This window comes from Bos grunniens, chromosome 20 (assembly GCF_055505025.1).
Source record: "Bos grunniens cultivar Pamir isolate PY7600 chromosome 20, Bosgru_T2T1.0, whole genome shotgun sequence".
Classification (NCBI taxonomy): Eukaryota; Metazoa; Chordata; class Mammalia; order Artiodactyla; family Bovidae; genus Bos; species Bos grunniens.
In genome coordinates, this window is record NC_141184.1 from 67,997,337 (window position 1) to 68,010,210 (window position 12,874).

General features: G+C 51.4%; 1 protein-coding gene across 1 annotated transcript in view; it reads left to right on the plus strand.

Moving 5' to 3' along the window:
- The window catches only part of STK10 (serine/threonine kinase 10), a 125,608-nt gene that overhangs the window by 49,527 nt on the left and 63,207 nt on the right, over window positions 1-12,874 (plus strand). Inside the window, exons 3-4 of the mRNA XM_086362207.1 lie at window positions 982-1,030; window positions 7,890-8,039. Of these exons, the coding sequence (XP_086218333.1) occupies window positions 982-1,030; window positions 7,890-8,039 (199 nt within the window). The remainder of the gene's footprint in view (window positions 1-981; window positions 1,031-7,889; window positions 8,040-12,874) is intronic.

Sequence of the window (12,874 nt, forward strand, 5' to 3'; positions counted from 1 at the left end):
ATTTAGAGCGGCAGGCCTTCTTGAGCGCCCCTCAGGCACTGTGTCTGACCCTGAGCTGGAGGAGATGCTGGGAGTGCCTTGAAGTTTGTGTCACCTTCTGCCTTCCCCACCCATCTCTACCTGCACTTTAAAAAAAAGAGAAAGCGTCTTCCTGTATATGATAGGAGCCCAGAGTGGGCCAGAAAGAGTGAAGATGCGAGTAGGCCAGGGAGGGGCCTGTGTCAGCACCCCGGCACTTGTGGCTCTAATTGGCTTTTCCAATTTGCTGCACTGGGCTGGCCCCTGAAGGCCCGTATCAGGTGGTTCTCCCAGGGCCTGCTACCTGTTGGATGTGTGCTGAGTGAATGAATGAATGACCTGGAGGTTAGGAAAACCTGCTTTCCATTCAGGAGCCACTAGGCAACCTGTGTGGCCTTGGTCAATTACAGCTCCTTTCTGGGCTTTGATTTCTCTACCTGAGCTGGGCTTCAAGGACCTCATGTTCTGATACTCCAGGCTCTGGGTGATGGAGAAGAGTCAACAGACAGGTGCTGGAGTCCCAGGAGGACTTGGCCAGCTTGTGTGTGGCTGGGAGGTGTCCTCTGAGACCTGGCTTTGGATTGTAAGAAGCAGGGTGGCTGGCGGGTGGGGGTGAGTGAGCAGACAGGGCCGATCAGAGGAGAAGGGAAGGATGTGGGCTCGGCTGAAAAGGCTGTTCACTGAAGCTGCGGGTTTCCATGGCGACTTGTTTTGTTTTTTTTTCCCCTGAAAAGTGAAGTGCCCAAGTAATTCCTGGGTGTGAGAGCCTCCTGTAAGAACTGATGTCAGGTTTCAGGAGTGTGGGGGCAGACTGGACAAACCCCTGGGCAGGAGGGAGAGGGGCCGAAGAGCAAATGCGTCAGGTGCTAGCAGACCTGTCTGATCAGGGCCGGCCCTGGAGGGGCTCCCGATTCGTGGGCTGGGCACTGCTGCTCATGTTACTTTGCCTTGTATTTTCTGCAGATTATGATCGAGTTCTGTCCTGGGGGAGCTGTGGATGCCATCATGCTGGGTGAGTCATTTCCTTTTTTTTTTTGGCCTCTCTGAGGGGCTTGCAGGATCTTGGTTCCCTAACTAGGGATTGAACCTGTGTCCCCTGCAGTGGAAGCATGGAGTCCTAACCACTGGACGGCCAGGGAAGCCCCTGGTGAGTCCTCCTTGATACAGGGCAGTGGTGCCGGGGTTGGCTCTGTTGAGCACTGAGATCCATCACGTCCCTACCCCAGTAATGCCCATGGCCTGTTTGAGTACCTTCCCACTCTGTCTGCATCTGGGAGCAGGGGTTGGGTTACTGGAGAGGATGCAGGATACTCAGAAGACCAAAACTTCTCGTTCAGAGAGCCACATATCCTTGAGTGGATCATTGGCTTCCTCAAGCTGTCTGGATGTAAGACAGGTGCGCTGCCCCCTTGCCGAACCCCACAGCACTTGTAGGAGGTGAAAATGAGACCCCTGAGGGAGGTTCTTTGAAAAGCGGGGATCTCCACCCATTTTCTCTCAGTTCTCCTGATGGAACTAACTGGTCCAGCCCCAGACGGTTTGCTCTCTGTTGGTGGCAGCTTGAAGAAACAGTGCCATTACTATTTTAGAAATCCAGGTGGGATAAGAGAAGCTGGCATGGGGAGAGCTGGCCCAGTGAGAGCCAGGTTGCAGCTGCAGCTCTGTGGCCAGGGGTTGACTCTCCCACAAATGCCTGCCCTGCTCAGAGGGCCTTTCTGCCCCAGGTTGTCGCCCATCACCTTGCAGAGCTGTGTAGAGGGATGAGCCTGGGCTCGGGGCCCAGGGTTCCTGAGGGCCATCCCAGGTTCCTCGGCTTGGTGGCTGTGGGCACTGGGCTGGCCCCTTTATAGCATGGGGGGGGCATGCATCCAGCACATCACTATATGGCCGCTTTAGTTTGTTAAGGCCAGTGCTCGTTCTGATCCTGCTGGCCGTGACTTGCTAGCTGTTACACATTTTTGGCTCTCAGCCTTCCTGCAGAGCAGAAGGATGAGGCGCAGGTTGGGATGTGGTTTCAAAGGGGACTTGGGCTCATCTGCAATGTTGCAACTTTTTTTTATTAGGAAGAAAGTATTCATGTATTGCTGTATAATCAAAAATTTACCTTAAAAATTCACCATGCTGTGTGATTCCAATTATATGCCTTTCTAGAAAAAGATGAAACTATAGGAACAGATCTAATTTGTGATTGCTTCGTGGCTAGAGTTGGGGGGTGGAAGGGGGACAGTGGGGAATTTTGGGGAGTGATAGAAGTATGTATTCAGTATCTAAACTGTGGGACTGTTGGTGTGACCACATACAGTTGCCAAAATTCACAGAACTGTACCCCCAGAAAGGCGAATTTTACTGTATGTAAATTGTATCTCAATAAACTGGACTTTAAAAATGTGTCATAGGGACTTTCCTGGCCATCTAGTGCTTAAGACTTCACCTTCCGGTTCAATCTCTGGTTGGGGAGTCAAGATCTCACATGGCTCCTGGCCAAAAACACCAAAACATAAAACAGAAGCAATATTGTAACAAATTTAATAACAAGGCTTTAAAAAATGGTCCACATCAAAACAAAAAAAATTTTTTTAATTGTGTTATGTCTATCTACCTCTTTGGATTATTATAAAGCTTTCATAAAATGATGCACCCAACACTTTATCCTTGTGCTGGTGCATTGCAAAGGCTCAAAAAATGGTGGCGTTGAGGTCATCCTCCTCCTCACTTTGATTTTTCCTGTTTCATCTATGTAAGTAAATCAGACACGAGCCAGGTACACTTTTGACATTTAAAAATTTGCTACAGATAGTCCAGCACAATCTCAGGACCAGCATAATAGTCATCACCTTTTCTTGATTGTGTTCCATGCTGAGACATTAACATGCTTTATCTCTGAGCCCTGCCTTCATGTCCTCCTCATTCCATTTTACAGACCAGTAATGAAGATGCAGGGAGATAGATTGACTTGCCAGAAATCACATGGCCAGTAAGAGGCAGTGCCCAAGTTCAGGCGCAGTCTGTGTGGCCCTGAAGTCCTCACAGACTCTGATCTTGGACCGTGGCTGGAGGAGATGCAGGGGTTGAGGACGAGGCTGCAGGGAAGGAGATACAGACCCAGAATGATCCCTGGTTCAGGAGCCCTGCTCTGGAGCCGGGCTTCCCAGGACACTGCAGGCAGCGCCTCCACCCTGGCTGGCATGTTTGTTTTTACTGAGCCTGAGGGATCTGACTGTGGGGATTCCTCCAGGCACTGCAGGGGAACCTGGAAGCCCCAACCAGAGGGAGGCCTCAATGCAGTGCCCTTGCCCACCAGCATGGGAGCCTTCAGCCTGAGGGCTGAGCAGGCGGGACTGTGGGGCTGACCTCAGCCCAGGGAGCTTGGGCAGGAGCAAGAACTAAATAATCACAGATTGCCCTGGTCTGTTTTGGGTGGCCCTACACCGTGAGTCATGGTGGAGACTTCTGACAAAACGTGGTCCACTGGAGAAGGGAATGGCAAACCACTTCAGTATTCTTGCCTTGAGAACCCCATGAACAGCATGAAAAGGCAAAAACATAGGATACTGAAAGATGAACTCCCCAGGTCAGTAGGTGCCCAATATGCTACTGAAGATCAGTGGAGAAATAACTCCAGAAAGAATGAAGAGACAGAGCCAAAGCAAAAATAACACCCAGTTGTGGATGTGACTGGTGATGGAAGTAAAGTCCGATGCTATAAAGAGCAATATTGCATAGGAACCTGGAATGTTAGGTCCATGAATCAAGGCAAACTGGAAGTGGTCAAACAGGAGATGGCAGGAGTGTGAACATCGATGTTTTAGGAATCGGTGAACTAAGATGGACTGGAATGGGTGAATTTAACTCAGATGACCATTATATCTACTACTGTGGGCAGGAATCCATTAGAAGAAATGGAGTAGCCATCGTAGTAAACAGAAGAGTCCGAAATGCAGTACTTGGATGCAATCTCAAAGACGACAGAATGATCTCTGTTCATTTTCAAGGCAAACCATTCAGTATCACAGCAGTCCAAGTTTATGGCCTGACCAGTAATGCTGAAGATGCTGAAGTTGAACAGTTCTATGAAGACCTACAAACCTTCTAGAACTAACACCCAAAAAGATGTCCTTTTCATTATAGGGGACTGGAATCCAAAAGTAGGAAGTCAAGAAATACCTGGAATAACAGGACTTTGGCCTTGGAGTACAGAATGAAGCAGGGCAAAGGCTAATAAGAGTTCTGCCAAGCGAACACACTGGTCATAGCAAACACCCTCTTCCAACAACACAAGAGAAGACTCTACACATGGACATCACCACATGGTCAATACCGAAATCAGATTGATAATATTCTTTGCAGCCAAAGATGGAGAAGCTCTATAGAATCAGCAAAAACAAGACTGGGAGCTGACTGTGGCTCAGATCATGAACTCCTTATTGCCAAATTCAGACTTAAATTGAAGAAAGTAGGGAAAGCCACTAGACCATTCAGGTATGACCTAAATCAAATCCCTTATGATTATACAGTGGAAGTGACAAATAGATTCAAGGGATTAGATCTGATAGAGTGCCTGAAGAACTATGGATGGAGGTTCGTGACATTGTACAGAAGGCAGTGATCAAGACCATCTCTAAGAAAAAGAAATGCAAAAAGGCAAAATGGTTGTCTGAGGAGGCTTTACAAATAGCTGAGAAAAGAAGAGAAGCTAAAGGCAAAGGAGAAAAGGAAAGATATACCCATTTGAATGCGGAGTTCCAAAGAATAGCAAGGAGAGATAGGAAGGCCTTCCTCAGTGATCAGTGCAAAGAAATAGAGGAAAACAACAGAATAGGAAAGACTAGAGATCTCTTCAAGAAAATTAGAGATACCAAGGGAACATTTCATGCAAAGTTGGGCACAATAAAGGACAGAAATGGTATGGACCTAACAGAAGCAAAAGATATTGAGAAGAGGTGGCAAGAATACACAGAAGAACTATACAAAAAAGATCCTCATGACCCAGAAAACCACAATGGTGTGATCACTCACCTAGAGTCAGACATCCTGGAATGTGAAGTCAGGTGGGCCTTAGGGAAGCATCACTACGAACAAAGCTAGTGGAGGTGATAGAATCCCAGTTGAGCTATTTCAAATCCTAAAAGATGACGCTATGAAGTGCTGCACTCAATATGCCAACAAATTTGGAAAACTCAGCAGTGGCCACAGGACCGGAAAAGGTCAGTGTTCATTCCAATCCCAAAGAAAGACAATGCCAAAGAATGTTCCAACTACCACACAATTGCACTCATCTCATACACTAGCAAAGTAATGTTCAAAATTCTCCAAGCCAGGCTTCAATAGTATATGAACCGTGAACTTCCAGATGTTCAAGATGGATTTAGAAAAGGCAGAGGAACCAGAGATCAAATTGCCAACATGCTTTGGATCATCAATAAAGCAAGAGAGTTCCAGAAAAAACATCTACTTCTGCTTTATTGACTACACCAAAGCCTTTGACTGTGTGGATCACAACAAACTGGAAATTTCTTAAAGAGATAGGAATACCAGACCACCTGACCTGCCTCCTGAAAAATCTGTATGCAGGTCAGGAAGCAACAGTTAGAACTGGACATGGAACAACAGATTGGTTCCAAATCGGGAAAGGAGTACGTCAAGGCTGTATACTGCCACCCTGCTTGTTTAACTTCTATGCAGAGTACATCATGAGAAACGCTGGGCTGGAGGAAGCACAAGCTGGAATCAAGATTGCCGGGAGAAATAAATAACCTCAGATATGCAGATGACATCACCCTTATGGCAGAAAGCAAAGAAGAACTAAAGAGCCTCTTAATGAAAGTGAAAGAGGAGAGTGAAAAAGTTGGCTTAAAATTCAACATTCAGAAAACTAAGACCATGGCATCTGGTCCCATCAGTTCATGGCAAATGGGTAGGGAAAGAATGGAAACATTGAGAGACTATTTTTGGGGGCTCTAAAATCACTGCAGATGGTGACTGCAGCCGTGAAATTAAAAGATGCTCCTTGGAAGAAAAGCCATGACTAACTATTAAAAAGCAGAGACATTACTTTGCCAACAAAGGTCCATCTAGTCAAGGCTATGGTTTTTCCTGTGGTCATGTATGGATGTGAGAGTTGGACTATAAAGAAAGCTGAGTGCCAAAGAATTGATGTTTTGAACTGTGGTGTTGGAGAAGACTCTTGAGAGTCCCTTGGATTGCAAGGAGATCCAACCAGTCCATCCTAAAGGAGATCAGTCCTGGGTGTTCACCGGAAGGACTGATGTTGAAGCTGAAACTCCAATACTTTGGCCACCTGATGCGAAGAGCTGACTCATTTGAAAAGACCCTGATGCTGGGAAAGATTGAGGTCAGGAGGAGAAGGGGACGACAGAGGATGAGATGGTTGGATGGCATCACTGACTCGATGGACTTGAGTTTGAGCAAGCTTTGGGAGTTGGTGATGAACAGGGAGGCCTGGCATGCTGCAGTCCATGGGGTTGCAAAGAATTGGACACAACTGAGCGACTGAACTGAATTGCTCTGGTGGTTCTGCAGTAGAGTCCAAGCTTCCAATGCAGGAGTGTGGGTTTCTGTGAACCCACTTGCCCCTTGGCATGCCCAAAATATTTTTAAAAGAAATAAATAATCATGATGGCTCACAAAGCAATGAGCATGGGATGTTATCCTTGGCTCTTCTCATGCCCTTCCTCCCACTGCACCCACTAGTCGCACACCCTGTCATTCCCACCTCCCTGTCAGGAATCCTTCCTCTGTGAAGCCTTGGCCACCACGTAGCCCTCCTGGACTACCGTGTGGCTGCCAGCTAAGCCCCTGCCCACTCTTGTTCCCCTGCAAGCTCTTCACTTGCTGTGCCAGGAGGAATTTTTTAAGGCAAAGCTCAGGTTGTATCTCTGTCCCTCTCAGAACCTCTCCTGCACTGCCCATTGGATTTCAAAGAAAACGCAGCCTCCACATCTCCTGCCGACCTGTATCCTCCACTTCTCCATGCGGGGAGGGGGGGGTCCTTTGCACTTGCTGTTCCCCCTGCAGGAATACTCTTGTTTGTGCTCCCTACCTGCTCAGAGAAGACAGCCCTGCCGTCTCTCAGTGGACACTGTGTTGTATGTGGAGTGTGTGTGTCTGTGTGTGTGCACGTGTGCATCCGCGGCTCCAGCTAGTGCCCCAGAGGCTTTTGGCGATGGCCCCTCTCCTCCCACATCTCGTGCCCCACCATCACCAGCAGCCTGTTTACCGTTTTTCAGCAGCAGCTCCTGTCGCCTCCAGGCCACTCCTTTGGCTGGTTCCTTGACCTGGAATGCCCTGGCGCCACCTTTTCTCCTCTCAAACATCTGTTCTTCCTTCAGGACACAGCGTGAATGCCTCTTCCTCTGGGGAGCCTCCTGACTCCCCAGGTAGAAGGGGTTGCTGCCCTCCCTCGCCCCCACGCCCACTGTGTTCCCAGCACTGCTCATCATTTCCATGCCTCTCTGAGACCCTGCACGCAGCATGGAGCCTGACACTCAGGACCTGCTCACGGAATGGGTCTCTGCCCTTCAGAAGCGTTGTGTTTGTGAACCTGAGTTCTGAAGCCCAGCTGGCTGTTTTCAGTCTCAGATCTGTGACCCTACTGTGTGACCCTGAGCAAGTGACTTGACTTCTCTGAGCATCAGTCTCACCTGTGAAATGGGGTAACAGCTGTGCCTGTCCCATAGGGTTACTGTGAGCCCAAAGCAGGTGGCGTAAAAAGTGCTTGGCAGGGTACCTGGTGTACAGTAAGGGCTCAAGCACGTTGGCGGCTGGTGTGCTTCTGTGCCTGCGGGAGCCTGACTTGCAGTGGCCTGCACTGAACGCTTGCTGAACTGACATGTTCTCCTCTCTGTTTGCAGAGCTGGACAGAGGCCTCACTGAGCCCCAGATTCAGGTGGTTTGCCGCCAGATGCTGGAAGCCCTCACCTTCCTGCATGGCAAGAAGATCATCCACCGGGACCTGAAAGCCGGCAACGTGCTCATGACCCTTGAGGGGGACATCAGGCTGGGTAAGGGGCATCTCGGGCGAGGTGGGAAGGCAGAGCCCCGCACTACCCACCTGAGGTTTGGGCCCAGCCTCTGTGGACAGGAGGGAGTGTGAGTCCACACTCCCATGGGATGCTGAGGTCCTTCTAGTCTGTCCCCGTCCAGCGGGGCACGGTTCCCATTGTGGCTGCATCTAACCCAGGGTTCTCAACTGAGGGAGAGTTTATCCCCCAGGGACACTGGCGGTGTCTGGAGACATCTCTGATTGTTGCAACTAGGGGTGGGGAGAGACCCCTGGAACCTGGTCTGTGGAGGTGATGGGGGCCCAGCATCCTGTAGCACACAGTCAGCCCCTCGCTGCCAACCATGATCTCGTCCGCGGGCTGGCAGCGCCTCGAGGAGGCACTGGTCCAGCCCCTTGTGCTCCTGCTTTTGATAGAATTTGAGGGAGAGTGACAGATGGAGGTCCATTTGCAGGTGGAAAATAGTACATCAGGGGCATATATCGAAACCTTATTTTTTTTTTCATTATGGATCCCCTCTCTTCGTTTTTTTTCCAACTGTGGTGAAATATACATAGCGTTACCAGATGACACAGTGGTAAAGAATCCACCTGCCAGTGCAGGAGATGTGGGCTCAACCCCTGGGTCAGGAAAATCCCCTGGAGGAGGAAATGGCAAACCCACTCCCGTATTCTTGCCTGGAAAACCCCATGGACAGAGGAGCCTGGCAGGCTGCAGTCCATGGGGTCACAAAGAGTTGGACCCCGCTGAGCAACTGAGCACACACACAAAATCCTCATAACATAAAATTTATCATTTTAGCTATTTGTCAGTGTCTAGTTCAGGGGCACAAAATGCATCCGCACCGCTGTGCAGCCGCCACCGTCACCCGTCTCTGGGACTTCGTCATCTGCCCGAACGGTGCGCATTAAGCAGCGTCCCTCCCCGTTCTCTGACCCGGCTCCCGCCAGCCACCGTTCTCCTCCAGGTCTCTCTACAAGTGTAATCATTTGTGTTCTCGTAACTGGCTTATTTCTCTTAGCACAATGTCCTCAAGGTCCATCCATGTGGTAGCATGTGTCATAACTTCTTTGTATTTTTAATACGTTTTTAAACCAAAATAACACACGTCTGTGTCCTCTGCTTTTACTTCCTCCTTTCCCTGTCCCCACCGCCGAGACAACAGCTTTTAACTCCTCCCGCATCTATTCCTTCGTTGTTGTATAAATGCCTATAATGCTATTTTTTGAAGCAATGATTTTCATTGTTTGATGAAAAAGCTCTGTGTGTTTGTTATAGAAAATGCACACAGTGCAGGAAGGTTTAAAGGGAAAGTCAGAAAGTGCGTGCAGTCTCACCCTCCAGACCTTGGCTCTGAGTTACCTCTGCCTGCCTTGTCCGTAGAAGGATGTGCGGATAGAGAGGATTTAGGGGGTGATATTAACAGTAGAGAGATGGCAATCTCTTGTTAATCGTTTAACTACATTCGCCCCTACTTTCTACTGACATCCTCCTCTGAGAGTAAATAGTTCATTCACCTGCAGCCGCTCCTCTTCCTCAGCCCTGAGCTTTTCACTCAGAAGCGTCATTGCGTGCGGTTTCTCTAGCAGCTCCCTCCGTGTCCTTCTTTGTTTCTGGCTGTGCTGGGCCTTGGCTGTGGCTCACAGGGCGTTCGTTGCGGTGTGGGGCTCCTCTGGTTGAGTTGCACAGGCCACAGGGCGGGCAGGCTCGGTAGTTGGAGTGCTTGGGCTTGGTTGCCCCGGGTTATGTGAAATCTTAGTTCCCTGAGTAGGGGTTGAACTCATGTTCCCTGCATTGGAAGGCAGATTCTTAACCACTGTACCCTCAGGGAAGTCCCTACCTTCGTCTCTTTAAGGAACATTTTAGTTATGTCCATAAGAACCTGCAGCACCAGCGAGCCCTGTGATAGAGCCGCAGCGATAATTAGGATTGGCAGAGAAGCGGCACAGCTCCTCCATCCCCGCTTTGAGGTCCGAAGCTCAGAGACGGGAGGGCCTGCCGCAGACCTGCTGAGCACAGAGGCGGCCGAGCCCAGGCCACTGCTCACCTCCCGCCTCCCCCACCTCTGGGAAGCTCAGAGACGGGAGGGCCTGCCGCAGACCTGCTGAGCACAGAGGCGGCCGAGCCCAGGCCACTGCTCACCTCCCGGCTCCCCCACCTCTGGGAAGCTCAGAGACGGGAGGGCCTGCCACAGACCTGCTGAGCACAGAGGCGGCCGAGCCCAGGCCACTGCTCATCTCCCGGCTCCCCCACCTCTGGGAAGCTCAGAGACGGGAGGGCCTGCCGCAGACCTGCTGAGCACAGAGGCGGCCGAGCCCAGGCCACTGGGAGCCTCCCGGCTCCCCCACCTCTGGGAAGCTCAGAGACGGGAGGGCCTGCCACAGACCTGCTGAGCACAGAGGCGGCCGAGCCCAGGCCACTGGGAGCTGAGAGCTGGAGGTCTTACACGAGCCATGCGAGACCAGTGGGTTCTCAGATTTAGTGCTTCTTGGTCACCTGGTGGGCTTCTGAGTCTCAGCTTGCTGGGTACATCTCTTGGGGTTTCTGTCTGTGGAGGGGGCCAAAGAACCTGCGTTTCTCATGAGCTCCCAGCTGATGCTGCCGATCCGAGGGACCACACTTTGAGAACCTCAGCTCTGAACCCTCAGGAACCAAAGCCTGGTCAGTGGTAGCATCAACATTACCTGGGAGCTTGTTAGAAGTTCTGTGTCCCCAAGAGGGTAGGGTTGGTGCTCTCTTGAAGTGAGCTGTGTGAGAGGGCTTCTCATAACCAGGCATGAGCGAGGCCACACTCGGTTATGTTCCTGAAGACACGGCTCCTTGGGACCCTGAGGCCCAGCCCCCATGTGCTATGACTGTCCTTCCTCCTGTTTCATCCTCTTAGCTGGAGAGGCTAAGAGCTTGCACCCTGGAGCCTGAGAGTGTGTGTGTGCTTAGTCACTGTCGTGTCTGACTGTTTGCGACCATGGACTGTAGCCCACTAGGCTCCTCTGTCCATGGGATTCTCCAGGCCAGAATACTGGAGTGGGTGGCCATGTCCTCCTCCAGGGGGTCTTCCCGACCCAGGGATCGATCCCAGTTCTCCTGCATTGCAGGCGTGTTCTTCACTGTCTGAGCCACCAGGGAAGGCCAGGGAGACCTGGGTTCAGATCCAAGTCTGCACCCAGCTCTTTGACCTTGGATATGCATGTCACCTCACCTGCTGCCTGTGGACTTCCTCATCTGTGTAACTGAAGTGACAGTGAAGGCTCATCCAGAGCTTTGTGATACTGGTTATAAGAAGATAGAGTAAGCTCTCCAGAAAAGCCAGCTGTAATTCCTGCTGTTTTGTCATGTCTGGTGTGTGCCAAGCCCTGTCCTGTGCTGGGCTCTGGGGACGGCAGGACAGAGACCCCCGTCCTCCTCCTGCAGGCTTCCCAGGCCAGTGGGGAGACACGGGAGCATCGGGACCGGGGAAGGAGCCGGTGCTGGGGTGCGGGTGTGCAGGGAGGGGTGGCCTGTTCCCCTACCTGGGCCTGAGGGTTGGGTGTTCAGGATTCTAGAGACTTGGTGAGAGGATAGTTTGAGCTGGGTTGTGAAAAGGCAGGTAGGTACTTGCCAGGTAAACCAGCTTGGGCAGAGAGGTCCAGCCTTGTGGGCAGAGGCGCCGAGTAAGGAGGCCCGGTAGTATATTTTGTGGGGAGTGATGGTAAAAATAATAACACATATGTGTTGGGTCTCCGAAGCATCATCTAGACACCAGCCATTAGACAGAGTGCTTTCTAGATGTGATCTCATTTACTCAGCACTCCAGGGGACACTTGGGAGAGGGGAGGGAACTGTACCCATCATGGTGTGGCACCGAAGCCCATGCTAGCGTGAGATGCTCAGGGTCGGTCCACGGAGGCGAGAAGCAGCGGAGTTTGGACTCGCGTCCCTCTGGCTCCGGCTGCTAGTGGACCGGCTCTGTCAAAGGTGGAGGGAAGGCAGGAAGGGCCAGGTCAGGCAGAGTCTTGGGACGGGAGAGTCTCATGTGCCTTGGGGAATTTCAAGACAAACCTTCGGCTCAGCCTTCAAGAACGTGTCAAACAGAGAAGGCAGGACACACAGAGCCTGGGTCTGCAGCAGCCTGAGGGGTCAACGGGGAAGCTTAGGGTGGAGACAGCAGGCAAGGATGTGCCCGGTGGGGCCGCATTTCCCATGCTGTTTCCCCCACCACGGCCCCGCAGTCCGGGGGGTGGGGGCACTGACTTCCCGAGCAGACTCCAGAATCCCACCTGGAACCCAGCAGAGATGGGACGTAAGCAGATGGGGGCGTCAGCTTTCCCAGTGAGTTGGCAGAGGCCGCTGAGAAAACCAGGAAGCCAACTAAGGAGGAAGAACCGTTCAGGGGGAGTTGAGTGTGCGAGTATTTACACAGTTACCACTGGGCCCTGGGAGCTGTGGTGTGGACGCCTGCTGAGACCTAATGTTCTGTTTTGGAAAATCATCCTTCCCCCTGGGGCCGGAAATCTGCAGCCTGGCAAGCAGTGGAGGAAGCTTGGGAGGTGGGGTGGCAGTCTGTCTGCCTCTTCTTGGGCCCCTGGAGGCACCCCCACTCCCCTGCATGGCCTTATGCAACCCAGGGCTGTGTTAGAGAATTGCTCAGCAGCTCTGCCTCCCAGGCAAGGATGTGGCCTCACTGGAGACACTGTTTGTGCTTCTCAGTGGAACGGGAATAAATGGAAAGGAGCACAGTGAACTGAGCAAAGTGTGGGCCCTAGACACAGACAAGCCTGGTTCAGATCCTGGTTCTGCCACTTCTGAGCTGAATAAACACATTTAACCATTCAGGCCTCAGTCTTCTCATCTGTGCA